Genomic DNA, 11,599 nt, shown 5'->3' on the forward strand with positions numbered 1-11,599 from the left:
GAAAACATCCAACGCCACGAAGACCACCCAAGCACCACGGTACACAAATAAAGCGCAACTTCATAGTCATTCCTAGCAGCCCCCATGCAATGGAGGAAGGACCGCTTGGCGTGATCTTCCATTATGAAGCAAATGAACATGACCAAATCATAATCCAACTCCTTGACCTTGCTTCCCAATTACCTGCATCATGGATCGCCAGGATACAGATGCTGATTTCTCTAAAACATTCGTAGACCCGTCATGTTGATAAACCACAAGAAGGAAAAAGACCAAACAGAACAAATAGCAAACATAGAATCCGAACAAAGCACCCGGTTAAGAACGACACGAACCAATAACAAGTAAGAAAAGCCAGCTCCCTGCAGCGCAAAAAAACCAACAAATGGATGGCGCCACGATGGCTACAAGAACAGCACAACCACGATGAAACGGACAAGGAAGAGGGAGTGAAACGCCCATGATAGACGTAACTCAGCGGCCGTGAGAATCGTTATTGGTGCGTCTCCGCTTACCCTTCGGGGGAGGGGCCAGCGGAGGAGGCGCGTGTTTCAGCGTCACCGTATGGGTCACGATATGTTGGATGCTGATGGTACGCCCCTGTGCCGCGTGTGGAGGGTCAGCATACCGGAGTCGCCACTCATTGGGAGAATAGGGTCGTCGATAAGCGTACGGACTCTGCGGGGACTCTCCAGCCGGCGAGTACATGAATGACGGAGCTGTGCGCACACGTCGTACAGGGCCACCTGCACTGCTGGCGGATCGCGGGGCACTGAGGGGCGAGGGAGGAATTGAAGAGGCAGGGCTGTTCCTGACAGCCTCCCCAGCGGCGAAGGTAGCTCTGTTTGATGTGGCCGAGGGCAAGGACACCGGGGAGGGGGGTGCTCTGCTGTAGGTCCATCGAGGACAGCTGCTGAAGTTGCCGTCGGGGCTTGCAAAGACCGGGCTGAGAGCTCGCAGGAATTCTGTGTAGGCAAGAGGAGGCGGGACGGAAGGACCAGTGCGCTCTTCCTCGTTGTCCTCATCATTCTTTTTTGCGAGGGGGTTTTCATGAAGCTCCGAAGGGAAGACCATGTTCTTCGAGGTCTTGAGGGGATAGAGGTTCGGCCTTGGAGCCATTTTGGATGGGGTCAATTGGAGTGATATGACTTGAAGAAGAAAGAGAGGGATGATGAAGTCAAGACAAAAGAAGATATATCCCCAAGGTCAATGTAGAAGATCCTTCAGTCAGGCTAAGTGGGACAGCGAGCCAAGATGTATAGCCAGTGAAGGTGTCAAGATGGAAGGATTGTAGAAGGCAGACGAGGGAAGGAAAAGCAGAGAGTAATAAACACCTCTAAACCGGTAGAGTGGATACCCAAAAGCTGCAAGTCCAAGGAATATCTGATTCTATAAAAAGAAATGCAACAAGAAGAAGAAGGTGAAGAAGAAGAGAAGAAAAAAAAATCGAAGTTGTTGGTTTGTTGTTTGTCGCAAACGATCGGTACGATACCCGTACGGACGTATCAAACGGTAACGATACGTGTTGGTATCTGACGGTATCGGAATCGAGATTCTGTGCCAAGCCCAACGTGGTTAGCGCCTCCCGAGTCCCGAGTCCAAAATAGCAACAAACAAAAGATGACCGCAACAACCACCCAACTTACATCACCCACTGCTTTAGATCCGAAAAGAAAAAGATCTCTCGGCTTGTCCGATAATCTCTCGATCCACCTCTACTGGTCCTTGACCGTCTTTCGTTTCTATCCTTGGGCCTGGCGTCTAGCGCTCAGGTCGATGATTCGCTTCGGATGAAGTGCCTGGGCGGCTTTCAACGATAGTGGGAAAGATTTGAACGAAGGTGTGAACTGAGTGGGATCAAACCCAAACTGATTGACCTTGTGCCTGACAAGGAAAAGAAGAAAGAGAGAAGAAGGATAGAATGTGACGAAGGATGATGGTGACGATGATGAGGATGCTCATTGTTGCTGATGACAGCCTCGTCTTATATGCCATTTCCTCCCGGCACCTCGTCAGAATCACTGCGAATCTACCGACTATCCCGCATTATCGCACGCCATCTGAAGCAGATGCTCATTTGCTTTGGACGAATCCCCTTCCGTTGCTGGACCCCCTTAATCGTGGCGTCGCAGCTGCCACGAATGTTGTCAAGAGCACCGCGGCTCGAGAAGGCACCGTGTTCGTCGCTGCCATGGCGCGCGGCTCACCTCAATCCTAGCGGAACGCCTCCTGCCACCTTGTCTCGCCCAAGGGGCAGAGACCTGGTTCAAGCTCTGCAAGAACTTGAGCATAGCCGCCCATCACGATGACTCCGTGTTACACTGAGAGGCGGGCTAGGCTGTATAAGTCTGGAGAGACGCCGGATCTACAACGGTGCAGCACTCCGATCCAATGAGAGCTCGTCGATTGCTTTTCTTCAGTCTTCTCCTGTCGCTTGCTATCTGCATTCCTGCAGCTTTGAACTTCCCCTTGCTCTCCCACTCGACTCAATGTCTAACACCGAGCTGATTGCCAAGCCAGGCGCAGACCCTGTTGCTAGGCCAATTGTACTTCCTCCTGGTAGTTGTGCCCCTTTTGTTTCTATATCTACCAACCTCAGCGTCTATGCTGCATGACGCTACCGGGAGCATACGCCTGGATTGCTACGAGTAAAACGCTTGAGATGGACCCCTACCGTGCCCCGGGCGTTAGGTGCTGACCCTTCAATGGCTCTTTCTCTGCGAGTTTTACTCCATTATTTTTAGCTTCGAGCTTACCTCAAACAGATGCAAGCTGCAGAGCATTGTTGTTGTTTGCTTTCGGCAATGCACCCCCTGCCAAGAGAAACAAGAACTCGAGTCCGGGCCAATGAATGTGTAGAGACCAATGTATCTGGGACAAACTACTTTGCCTCCCGGACTTGCAATGTTTGGCATGTGCTTAGACGCTCTATCCTAGTCATATGGATACTAGGAGACTATCCTGAAGAAGATACTAGGAGACTATCCTGAAGAATCGCCTATGGAGATACTGAAGAAGTCGATCTGGATTCATCATGAGCTTGCGTTCGAAGCGCCTACAACAAGACGTTTGAAACAAGTTAGCTGCGCTGCGTTGGAGAAATTCGACATCGACAAACAACGGCGTTTGATTACCTGCCGCTAAAGAGATTGCGGCGTGAGTCTCGCAGTGTCAAAAGCACTACCCACATCACCGAACGGAAAGATTGATCATATTTTTAGATCCCCTCGATGTGACATTACCAGTCAGAAGCATTTTCTGCACGCGCCGCTTCTCATTGGGCCCAAACTCTTCCTCATCCTCCAAACTTTCTCGCATTTGGAGGGCCTCTCGCTGCAGGACTAGGATGGTCCCACCATTCTCGAGCTACGATGCCATTTAGAAAAACTGATTAATTTCCTCCACGAAGCGCCTAGTCACCCCGTCAGTACAAACTGTATACAGGGGGAACTTATGATGCAAAGGCCTGCATAAACTTCCTCGGCTCTAGACCGGCTTCATGATATAGACATGGCAGAATGGAAACCGTGCCAAACAGTAATGTGGAGTTGTTTCACAAGCTGCTAAATATCCGGAAGGGCAAAAAAGGTAGGAAAACGAGACAGCGAGCCTATAGGTTCTGTTTCGATTACGACCTGTGGCAACGTTAAATACGTAATGACTGTCGGAGGTGCTTTTGTTGGCAATGAGTGAAAATTAGGTCACCAATGGCAGTCCAGCCCAAGGGCCTCAGGCGAAACCAAAGGTTGTCATTCAAATGGCCATTACTTCGATGATTGTCAAAGCCTGACAGACTCCACGCCCCGCATGCCATAACATTCAACCACAGAAATCGAAATATCCGCACCGGTAACGGCAGGACGATGATGTTGCAGCGGATTCGATTCTAATATCAATGTCACAGCTGTGAGTCGAATCGGTTTATGTAAATCCAACTGAAGATGCACCGAGAGAAACGTTCTTCTGCGACTTTCTCTCCATGTTAATGGCATCGACGTCACCTTCGGACTTCAGATGGCTCTTCATCAACAAAGGATATTCTTATGTGATAACGACTTTGATCGGGGGTACATATCAACTGTTCTATCTGACCACATCCTATGATACTGTTCATCATCTCGAGAGACGTCACTATTCCCCATCATATATTTGGTCTAGAAACCCCATACATTGGAAACGTGTCGATTGTCAAACCATCATTCCAGGTACGTGGCCTACGGACTACAACGCGGATGGTGTCTGGATTAAGTATGCAGCCCTCGTCCCCTATGGAAAAATGCCTTGTTCCATAACGGGGTGCCATCCACCCCAAGACATAAAGAAGATAATTTTCAGAGCGAAATTCTCGGATAAAGGAAGAACTTGTGAGAGCTCCAGCTCCGATAGGGACCATCGAAGCAACGAGACCAAGACTTAAGTCCTTCGAGGACATTGTCATTCACGGTCCGGGCCCCCATTCAATGAGGAAGAACAAAATCGCAGACACTGGAGTCCTTAGAAAGGCACATGACTAGTATTGGACAAGAAACTACATGGCGTTATTGGCATCCAAGGACTGGGCATGTATGGCATCTCGACTCAGTCTCTGTGTGCTGCTAGTGATATGCTTTGTCTAGAATGTCCGCGGCTTTTCATACAGCCCAAAGGGAAGGAGTGGTATCTCATCTATGAACAATTTACCCCCTCCATGCACGCACAATATACCGAATTTTCGCTTCTCTACGCGATCAACTCATCCAACTAGGCGAAAAGGCTCTCACGGCGATATATTGACGTGAGCCGCTCGTTCAAGTATCGTCGATCACGCTCAGTGTTTACAGCCCGGTCAACTTGATCCCAAATCTTACCCAGGAAGACATTTGCAAATTCACATCCCAAACCCTGTCCTTCAAAGGTCTAGTAGCCGAAGAATCGCGTCGTTCGACAATTCTGCTACCTTCATATATCGACTCCGAGATTGCGGAGTACAGAGTTGTGATTTTGTCTTGCGCTCATCAGACTGTAGCAAACGCCATTCTCATTGTAACCAAAGTCTCTCTGTCCCTAATTTTCTGGGAATTCCTGCTGGAGCGGATCAAAACAATCTCTACCCCGTTCTCCGTGAACTCGATAGTCTTGAATACATCCGAAACAACAATGTGGTTTGTTCATGCGGAAGGCACAACCAGACACTTCCTCAGTGTCTGCAGGAAGAGAGTGACTGCCACGATCAGCAGCAAAAGCTTGAGACCAGACACGAGTTGTCGAGGGTTTTGTGTTTCTGTACGTTCGTACTATTATCTACTTTCTACCCGAATAAAGAATTCGCAAAGGAAGTCACAGGTAACTTTCCAGGTGGAATTGGCTGTGTTTATGTATACGATTTTAGAATAGACAGGAAGAGCCTGATGATCAAGACACGAAAGATGTGGCGTTTGAGATGAGATTTAAAGATCGGACAGAACCAAACTGTATATACGAATTTCCAATTAAGTGTATGCGTTCCCAATCAATAATTTATCATCTAAGCTTCAGCAAGTTTGAGGTAGCTAAATTAAAGTAAGTACCCTAGCTCATTGGACTGTCTACTATTTATGTCATCGTTGAGGAACGAGTTAAGGAAATTGCCTGCGACAGCTTTAGGGGCCAGACAGTATTGCCCAAGGAAAGATCAATCAGTCAATCCCATAGTTTCCGGCCGGGGACCTATAGAAGACTCAGTCGGTGAAAGCAGTAGATGTCAGGCATTGGCAGGTCCGAGCTGCCCAGTAATGTTGGCGTAGTTTTGACAGCTAGCGTATATGTGCTCTATGACCTCGAATAATAGCCTCGGCGCCGTCAAAGATCAAATATAGCCGGAATTCAATAGATCCTTCGGTTTCCATTGAAGCAGTTGCAAATTGCGGGTCTGTTGCTTCTCGAGAAAGTTCAGTACCGTGATAGATATGCTGGATAGCTATTCCTGAGCAGTATTGCGCTTGGGGTCGGCTTGCTGCCCGGCTCAGAATCTTAGGTCCATCAGTTGAGGTACACTGCCCATTCTCAGTAGATTCCGGGAACCAGATGCCATGACACAAAGCACCTATATCTATCACCGAACCCGCGATCGTATAAGATCGGGAGACACACGCCGAATGCTATAGACCTTTAATCAAACTGTGTTGGCCTGCTTGAGAGCAACACGCTCGAGGAAACCGGATAAACCTCTTCACAAATGAATCTCAAGCATCACGGGGACTTGATTCGAGTCGGCTTAATGGCCCCATCTCGCTAGTAAGCCTCATACAAACTAGCGAAGTTGGCGGAGAATGCCTGGAGAAGTATATATCCGAGTTGATCGCCCGATGGAGACGCCCGGACAGCTACAACATCTTGAGGTTCTTGTCCGAAGGCCGTATTCTTTCCACCGAGCCATGTAGGCTAGAGGTCGGGATTTCGACGATTCGAAGGAGATTGATGGACGGATATTGCGGCAGCTAGTATCGAGGACTAGACGTAGGTCTGTATGCCCCGGTTCGTTTATCCATTGTGCCTTGAATGTCGCGTTGCCGATGCTGCTTGATAGCGAGCGAGGGGGACGAAGAGCGGATTGTGACAATAGGTATAAGCTCTCTGACACAATCCGTAAGCCTTGCGAGAGTTAAATCCCCTTTGAGGAACAGATCATGGCTTGCGTGATGGAAAGCGATCGCGTAGCTTGGTCGCTCGTCGAGGTCGATTGGGTTCGGTGGAGCAGACGGTCGTTCGAGGACGTGATTTCGAGGGCACTGCTGATATTGTTAGCGGTCCTTGTAGGACGAAGAACATTTCTTGTATTAAACCGTGTCTAGTTAGTTGTTCAGATTCAGAAGGGCTCAAGTAAGGAGTTGCTTCCAGCTGAACGAGTCTGGAACGAACCCAAGCATCATCGAGAGGGTAGTGACGAAATAGGGAGGAGAGCCCGGAGCACCGCTAAAGCTTCCCCTGAGAGCGGGGGCGCCCGGCAGAACATGGGGTATGTCCACTTTAATCTTTTCCGTCAAGACCGAGACCCATTCAACTTTGCTACAAAGCAAGAAGATTGCTACAAGGTGAAATCATCACTTGAACTCCAGATATGAAAACTCCAGATAAATGCCACATTTCCATCATCCTTCATGGCTTCTTCCAGGGTACCAAAGATGCTTGCTATATTTATTTGGCGGGTATCGTAAAAATCATGGGCGAGCCAGCACCTCAAAGCCTGTAGGAAATGAAAATCGCTCGAAAAACAAATGGGGAAAGGAAAAGGAAAGAGAAGAGAGAGAGAACAGGCAAAGAAAAACAAAAACAATAACAACCCCAAGTCTTATACAATAACATACGGCTGCTCACTTCCAACCAGTGTTGACCCCCCGGTGTCATTGTCGGACCCGTCATGATGCAAATCCTCAATATCAGTTCCAATGCTGTCTACACTTCCTACACTGTCTCGTCGCGATCTGCTCGAGGCTGGACGTAGCTCGCCATCCTCATCAAACCATAGACTCCCAAGAGGGTTCTTGCGGGCAAGATCCAATGCGGTGCTGCCAACACCAGGTCCACTGCCATTGTCGGGTTTTGCACTATCCGGAGCCTCCAGGGAAATATCGGCGCCAGCTTCAAGTAGGGCCCGGAAGATAGACTCCCGACCTCGCTCGGCAGCCAAATGAAGGGCCGATTTCCCGTCCGTAGTCAAGGCATTGATTTCGGCGCCTAGGCTCACAAGCAGCGTGATCAAGGACGCCCTAGGAACCACGGCCATGGCAGCTAGATGTAGTGGTGTCTCGGCAGTGGCTGAAACGGCGCGTGCGTTGATGTCCGCGCCTTGTCCTACAAGAAAGCGGACATAGTCCTCAGTCTTGTCATATGACAGGTCGAGAGCACCCGTGCCCACGTAAACGACCTGATGGAGAGGCATCCATCCTTGACTGGAGACGGCAGTCACGTCTAGCTCATAGTGCAAGCACAAACTGAGAATCTCAAGGTAGTCCTCGTCGACAGGGGGTGTAATATGAAGCAGAGATTCTCCCTTTGCGGTTTCGACGTCAAGTTTCGCCCCGCGACCGAAAAGAAACATGACCATTTCTCTGTTCCCTTCCAAGGCGGCGACCTGCAAGGGGGTATATCCTCGCGAGTTGCGAGCCTCAATATTGGCACCTTGTTCGAGGAGCTTCGAGGCAACTGCAATACCGCAGGCTTTCTTTGCTTGCTCGTGGAGTAGAGTCTCTCCGTTCTTACTCCATGCATTGATATTTGCACCGCCGATGAGCAACAAGTCGAAGGCTATCCAGTGATTCTCATGCACTGCAAGTTGCAAAGCCGTGAAACCAGACAGGGATCGAGCCTCGACCTTTGCGCACCGTTGAAGCAGCAGAGAAATGGCCTCGCAATTGTTGGTTTTTGCTGCCATCTGAAGAGGCGTTAGGCCGTCTTCATTGGTCATGTCAATGGTGGCGCCTCTATCCAGGAGGAACAGAATGATGCGCGGCCGTCGCGCCTCAACAGCCATATGCAGCGCCGTATTTCCGGTTTTGATGTTTCGGACGTTGACATCTACCTTGTTCTTCACCAGCAACGGGATAGTTGCCTCATCGGATTCTGTGCCCACAGCAAGCTGGAGACCGGTTGACCCATCCTGGTTGGCAATTTGCGTATTCACTCGTCGAGCGAGCAACAGCTTCATGACTTTTCGTTGGCCGTACTGCGTGGCCAGGTGCAAGGCTGTATTGCCATTTCTCGCAACCGCATTGCCATCGGCACCACTGTCCAGCAAAAACTCTGCCATATCATCGTTGCCACGATAGGCTGCACAGTGTAATGGGGTGATCTTCAGCGTATTATCGTGTGCGTTGATGTCTGCGCCCTGAACAAGCAGACGCTTCGATTTGCTGACAATCCCAAAGAAAGCGAGAAAGTGAATCGCACTCCAGCTTGGAGGGTACTTCCCTAAGCCTAGCTCTGTGGGGATTGTCTGTGTGTCAATCGACACCTGGAGAGGAGGTCGTCTCCATAGAAGCTTGTTCAAGAACGTCTTGATCAAAACCTGAATTGTTTGCTCGTCTTCCGAGACTGCCTTCGCATGGTAGCCCCAATACGTAGCCGCGTAGTTAAGGAAACCACCGCTTGTGATTCTAGGGGTCGTTCCACTGTTTTGATAGCATTCGTCAACAACTTCATCGGGAGTTATAGCGGTCAGGCAGACCTCGGCGATATCTTTCTGAGCGGTCGGAAAGAAGACCCTCGCTGCCGTCCCATTCAGATATTCTTTGGCGGTCTTGTGGACGAAGCGAACGGTTCCAGTCCCCGCATCGACAGTCAGAATTCCGGCAGTCTGTGTTTGTAAAGACTGTTCAAAAGTCTGGACCTGACTGTCACTCTCGCTGGCAGAGCCCTTGGTCGCATGCTTCAGCTCCGCGACCGACAGAGGCCGAAAGGCGTATAGAGTCCAATAGACGTAGCGAGCGGCCAGCGGGCTCGCACTGACTACCTGTTTCATTGCCTCGCCATATGCTTCACTCAAGCTTACTGGAAGATGGACGAGGGCTCTTTCCAGAAGGTTTCTGTCCGTATATCGGGCGAGCAAATCCATGTGTATCTTGGCTAGAAGGAATCTGTAGGATGAATCAGCATCTCTTTTCTTGCCGAATATTTCACCGGAAAGCGAGGGCACTTACACGCCGTAGCTCTTCTCCATTACTGTGCGGATTACCTCCTTCTGAAGCAAAGGACCCGATCCATTGCTCAAGAGCTCCTTCATCTCTGGATCAAGTTGGATGCGGGCAAATGTATACAGATGCAAATCCTCCGGCGCGGCCAGAACGTTCACATAGGAAGCATTCCCAACTTGAGTGACTTCACGCAATGTCACGAGAAGCTGTGCTTGCTCCGGAAGCTTCTGAAGACGACTGATGATGCGCTCTTTGTCAGAGAACATATCAAGCCCATCAATGATTAGGTAAACCTTCGAGAACCGATTGACTTCCGCTCTGATCGCATTCTGGTAGGATTTGGGCGACGCCCTCCCCTTTGATGTGGCCTCCGAATGGTATAGAGCAGAAGTGGTGTAGGAGACACTTCGCTTGCGGTACACAAGCTGGGCTAGGATGTTCCGAAGAATGTCTGTAGATGTCTGCTCCTTTTGCTTTTCATCTTGACAAAAGATATACACGGTTGCAACATCAGGGGTCGTGAATGTTCTTTGCAAACGGTCGATCACCGTGGATCTGAGGTCCTTGTTAGCACGGTGTGTCTTAGATGTCCATTTTTGGTCGTATAGTAGGGAACTTACGCAAGAAAGGTCTTACCCGCTCCAGCTGCATAAGAACATGTACATCAATATCGTGCTCGAGAAAGAGAAGAGATAGGTAATTACTTACGAGGACCAGCGAAATAGAGAGTTTTGAATGAACCGAGCAGCCATCGTCTGTATTGCCCGTCGTCGAAGATCCACTGGCAGGTCCCCTGAAGGCGTCTGTTACAGAAGTCTGCAAGGGCGATGAACTGTTCCGAGCATAGTTGACTGGTGAGGCCCAGTACTTTCTCTTCAAATTTCAGGTCGACCTCGGGCTCTGTCCAAGCTAGTCAAATTAGCATTACCCCCAATGTGTTTCAGCCAGAACATACCAGAGTCTACTTCTCGACAGGCCTTAAGACCTTCCCGGATCTCCTCGTCGAGAAAGGATCTCTCCCTACATGATACAATTACCATTAGCTTGCTACTCTACTGTATGGAGAAAAGGCAAAGAAGAGGCGGGTAAAAAAAGGGGGGGAGGAGGGCAAACACGAACCTGGAATCGGCCTGCATGGAAAGGAGAAACAGGACCTTGAACTGCTCCAGCCGCGGAATATACGTCCTGTCCAGTAGATTCCGACGAAAAAAGCACACCCCCACCCCGCCCGGTTGGAAATACAACTCGATTGATTTCATGGTCGACTCGAACCACGCGAGCAACTCCTGTAGACTTTCCAGCCGAGCCGGGTCGACGTGCCACTTCTCATCTCCCCAGCTAATCTGGTCCCTGAGGCGATAGTGGATATCCAGAATATCTGTCAGGAGTGCAATGGCCCGCTGAGATGATTCCTGAGAGTCACGGCCACTGTTGAGACAGCGCATGACGGTGCGGGATGATTGGGTGACCTGGCCAAGGCGACCACGGATGGCTTGGGCGTCTACCATCTTTGTTTGTTGGATCTGGTGCTCCGTTGATTCGGGTTGAAAGCGCTCGCTCTTGCGTGTCTACTAGTAGATGTGAGTGTTTATCGCGTGCCACTTTTGGAGAGAGGGGCGTTGATGATAAACATCAATCCCCGCGACGTGGTAGACACAAAGACTAAAGAACGAAGACAGCGCGTGTTGTCCTGGAGAACGAGCCAGCGGGAGGAGACCAGGGAGAGAGAAATGAAGTGGGAGTTTGGAGTAGAGAATGAGATGACCGGATCCCCAAATACCATTAAAAAAAGAATCAGGATCAAGGCACCTTGACAACGGCGACGATCCGAAGTCAAGGAGGGACTAATCAGTGCGATTAGCGCAGACCACCGGAATTGGAGGGACTCGAGCCTGGCGTTCCTCCCAACCGCCGAAGAGACCTTTCGATCACACGCAGCGGGGCGGCTACTC

At 50.0% G+C, this 11,599-nt stretch overlaps 3 protein-coding genes across 3 annotated transcripts; 1 reads left to right on the forward strand and 2 right to left on the reverse strand.

Moving 5' to 3' along the window:
- Positions 1-474: 474 nt before the first annotated feature.
- On the reverse strand, positions 475-1,119 carry LDX57_000797 (uncharacterized protein; the record flags this gene model as incomplete). The annotated part of the gene is made up of 1 exon (XM_046082442.1): positions 475-1,119. One exon carries the CDS (start codon positions 1,117-1,119, stop codon positions 475-477), a length of 645 nt encoding a protein of 214 aa, XP_045938399.1.
- Positions 1,120-1,945: 826 nt separating this feature from the next.
- On the forward strand, positions 1,946-2,218 carry LDX57_000798 (uncharacterized protein; the record flags this gene model as incomplete). Its single annotated transcript, XM_046082443.1, has 1 exon — positions 1,946-2,218. The coding sequence occupies one exon, from the start codon at positions 1,946-1,948 to the stop codon at positions 2,216-2,218; it is 273 nt and encodes a 90-aa protein (XP_045938400.1).
- Positions 2,219-6,619: 4,401 nt separating this feature from the next.
- Positions 6,620-11,155, reverse strand: LDX57_000799 (NACHT and Ankyrin domain protein; the record flags this gene model as incomplete). The annotated part of the gene is made up of 7 exons (XM_046082444.1): positions 6,620-6,746; positions 7,323-9,590; positions 9,654-10,202; positions 10,268-10,292; positions 10,356-10,556; positions 10,603-10,667; positions 10,767-11,155. 7 exons carry the CDS (start codon positions 11,153-11,155, stop codon positions 6,620-6,622), a joined length of 3,624 nt encoding a protein of 1,207 aa, XP_045938401.1.
- Positions 11,156-11,599: the final 444 nt, after the last annotated feature.

This window comes from Aspergillus melleus (genome assembly GCF_016097325.1).
Source record: "Aspergillus melleus strain CBS 546.65 chromosome Unknown contig1, whole genome shotgun sequence".
NCBI classification, from domain to species: Eukaryota; Fungi; Ascomycota; class Eurotiomycetes; order Eurotiales; family Aspergillaceae; genus Aspergillus; species Aspergillus melleus.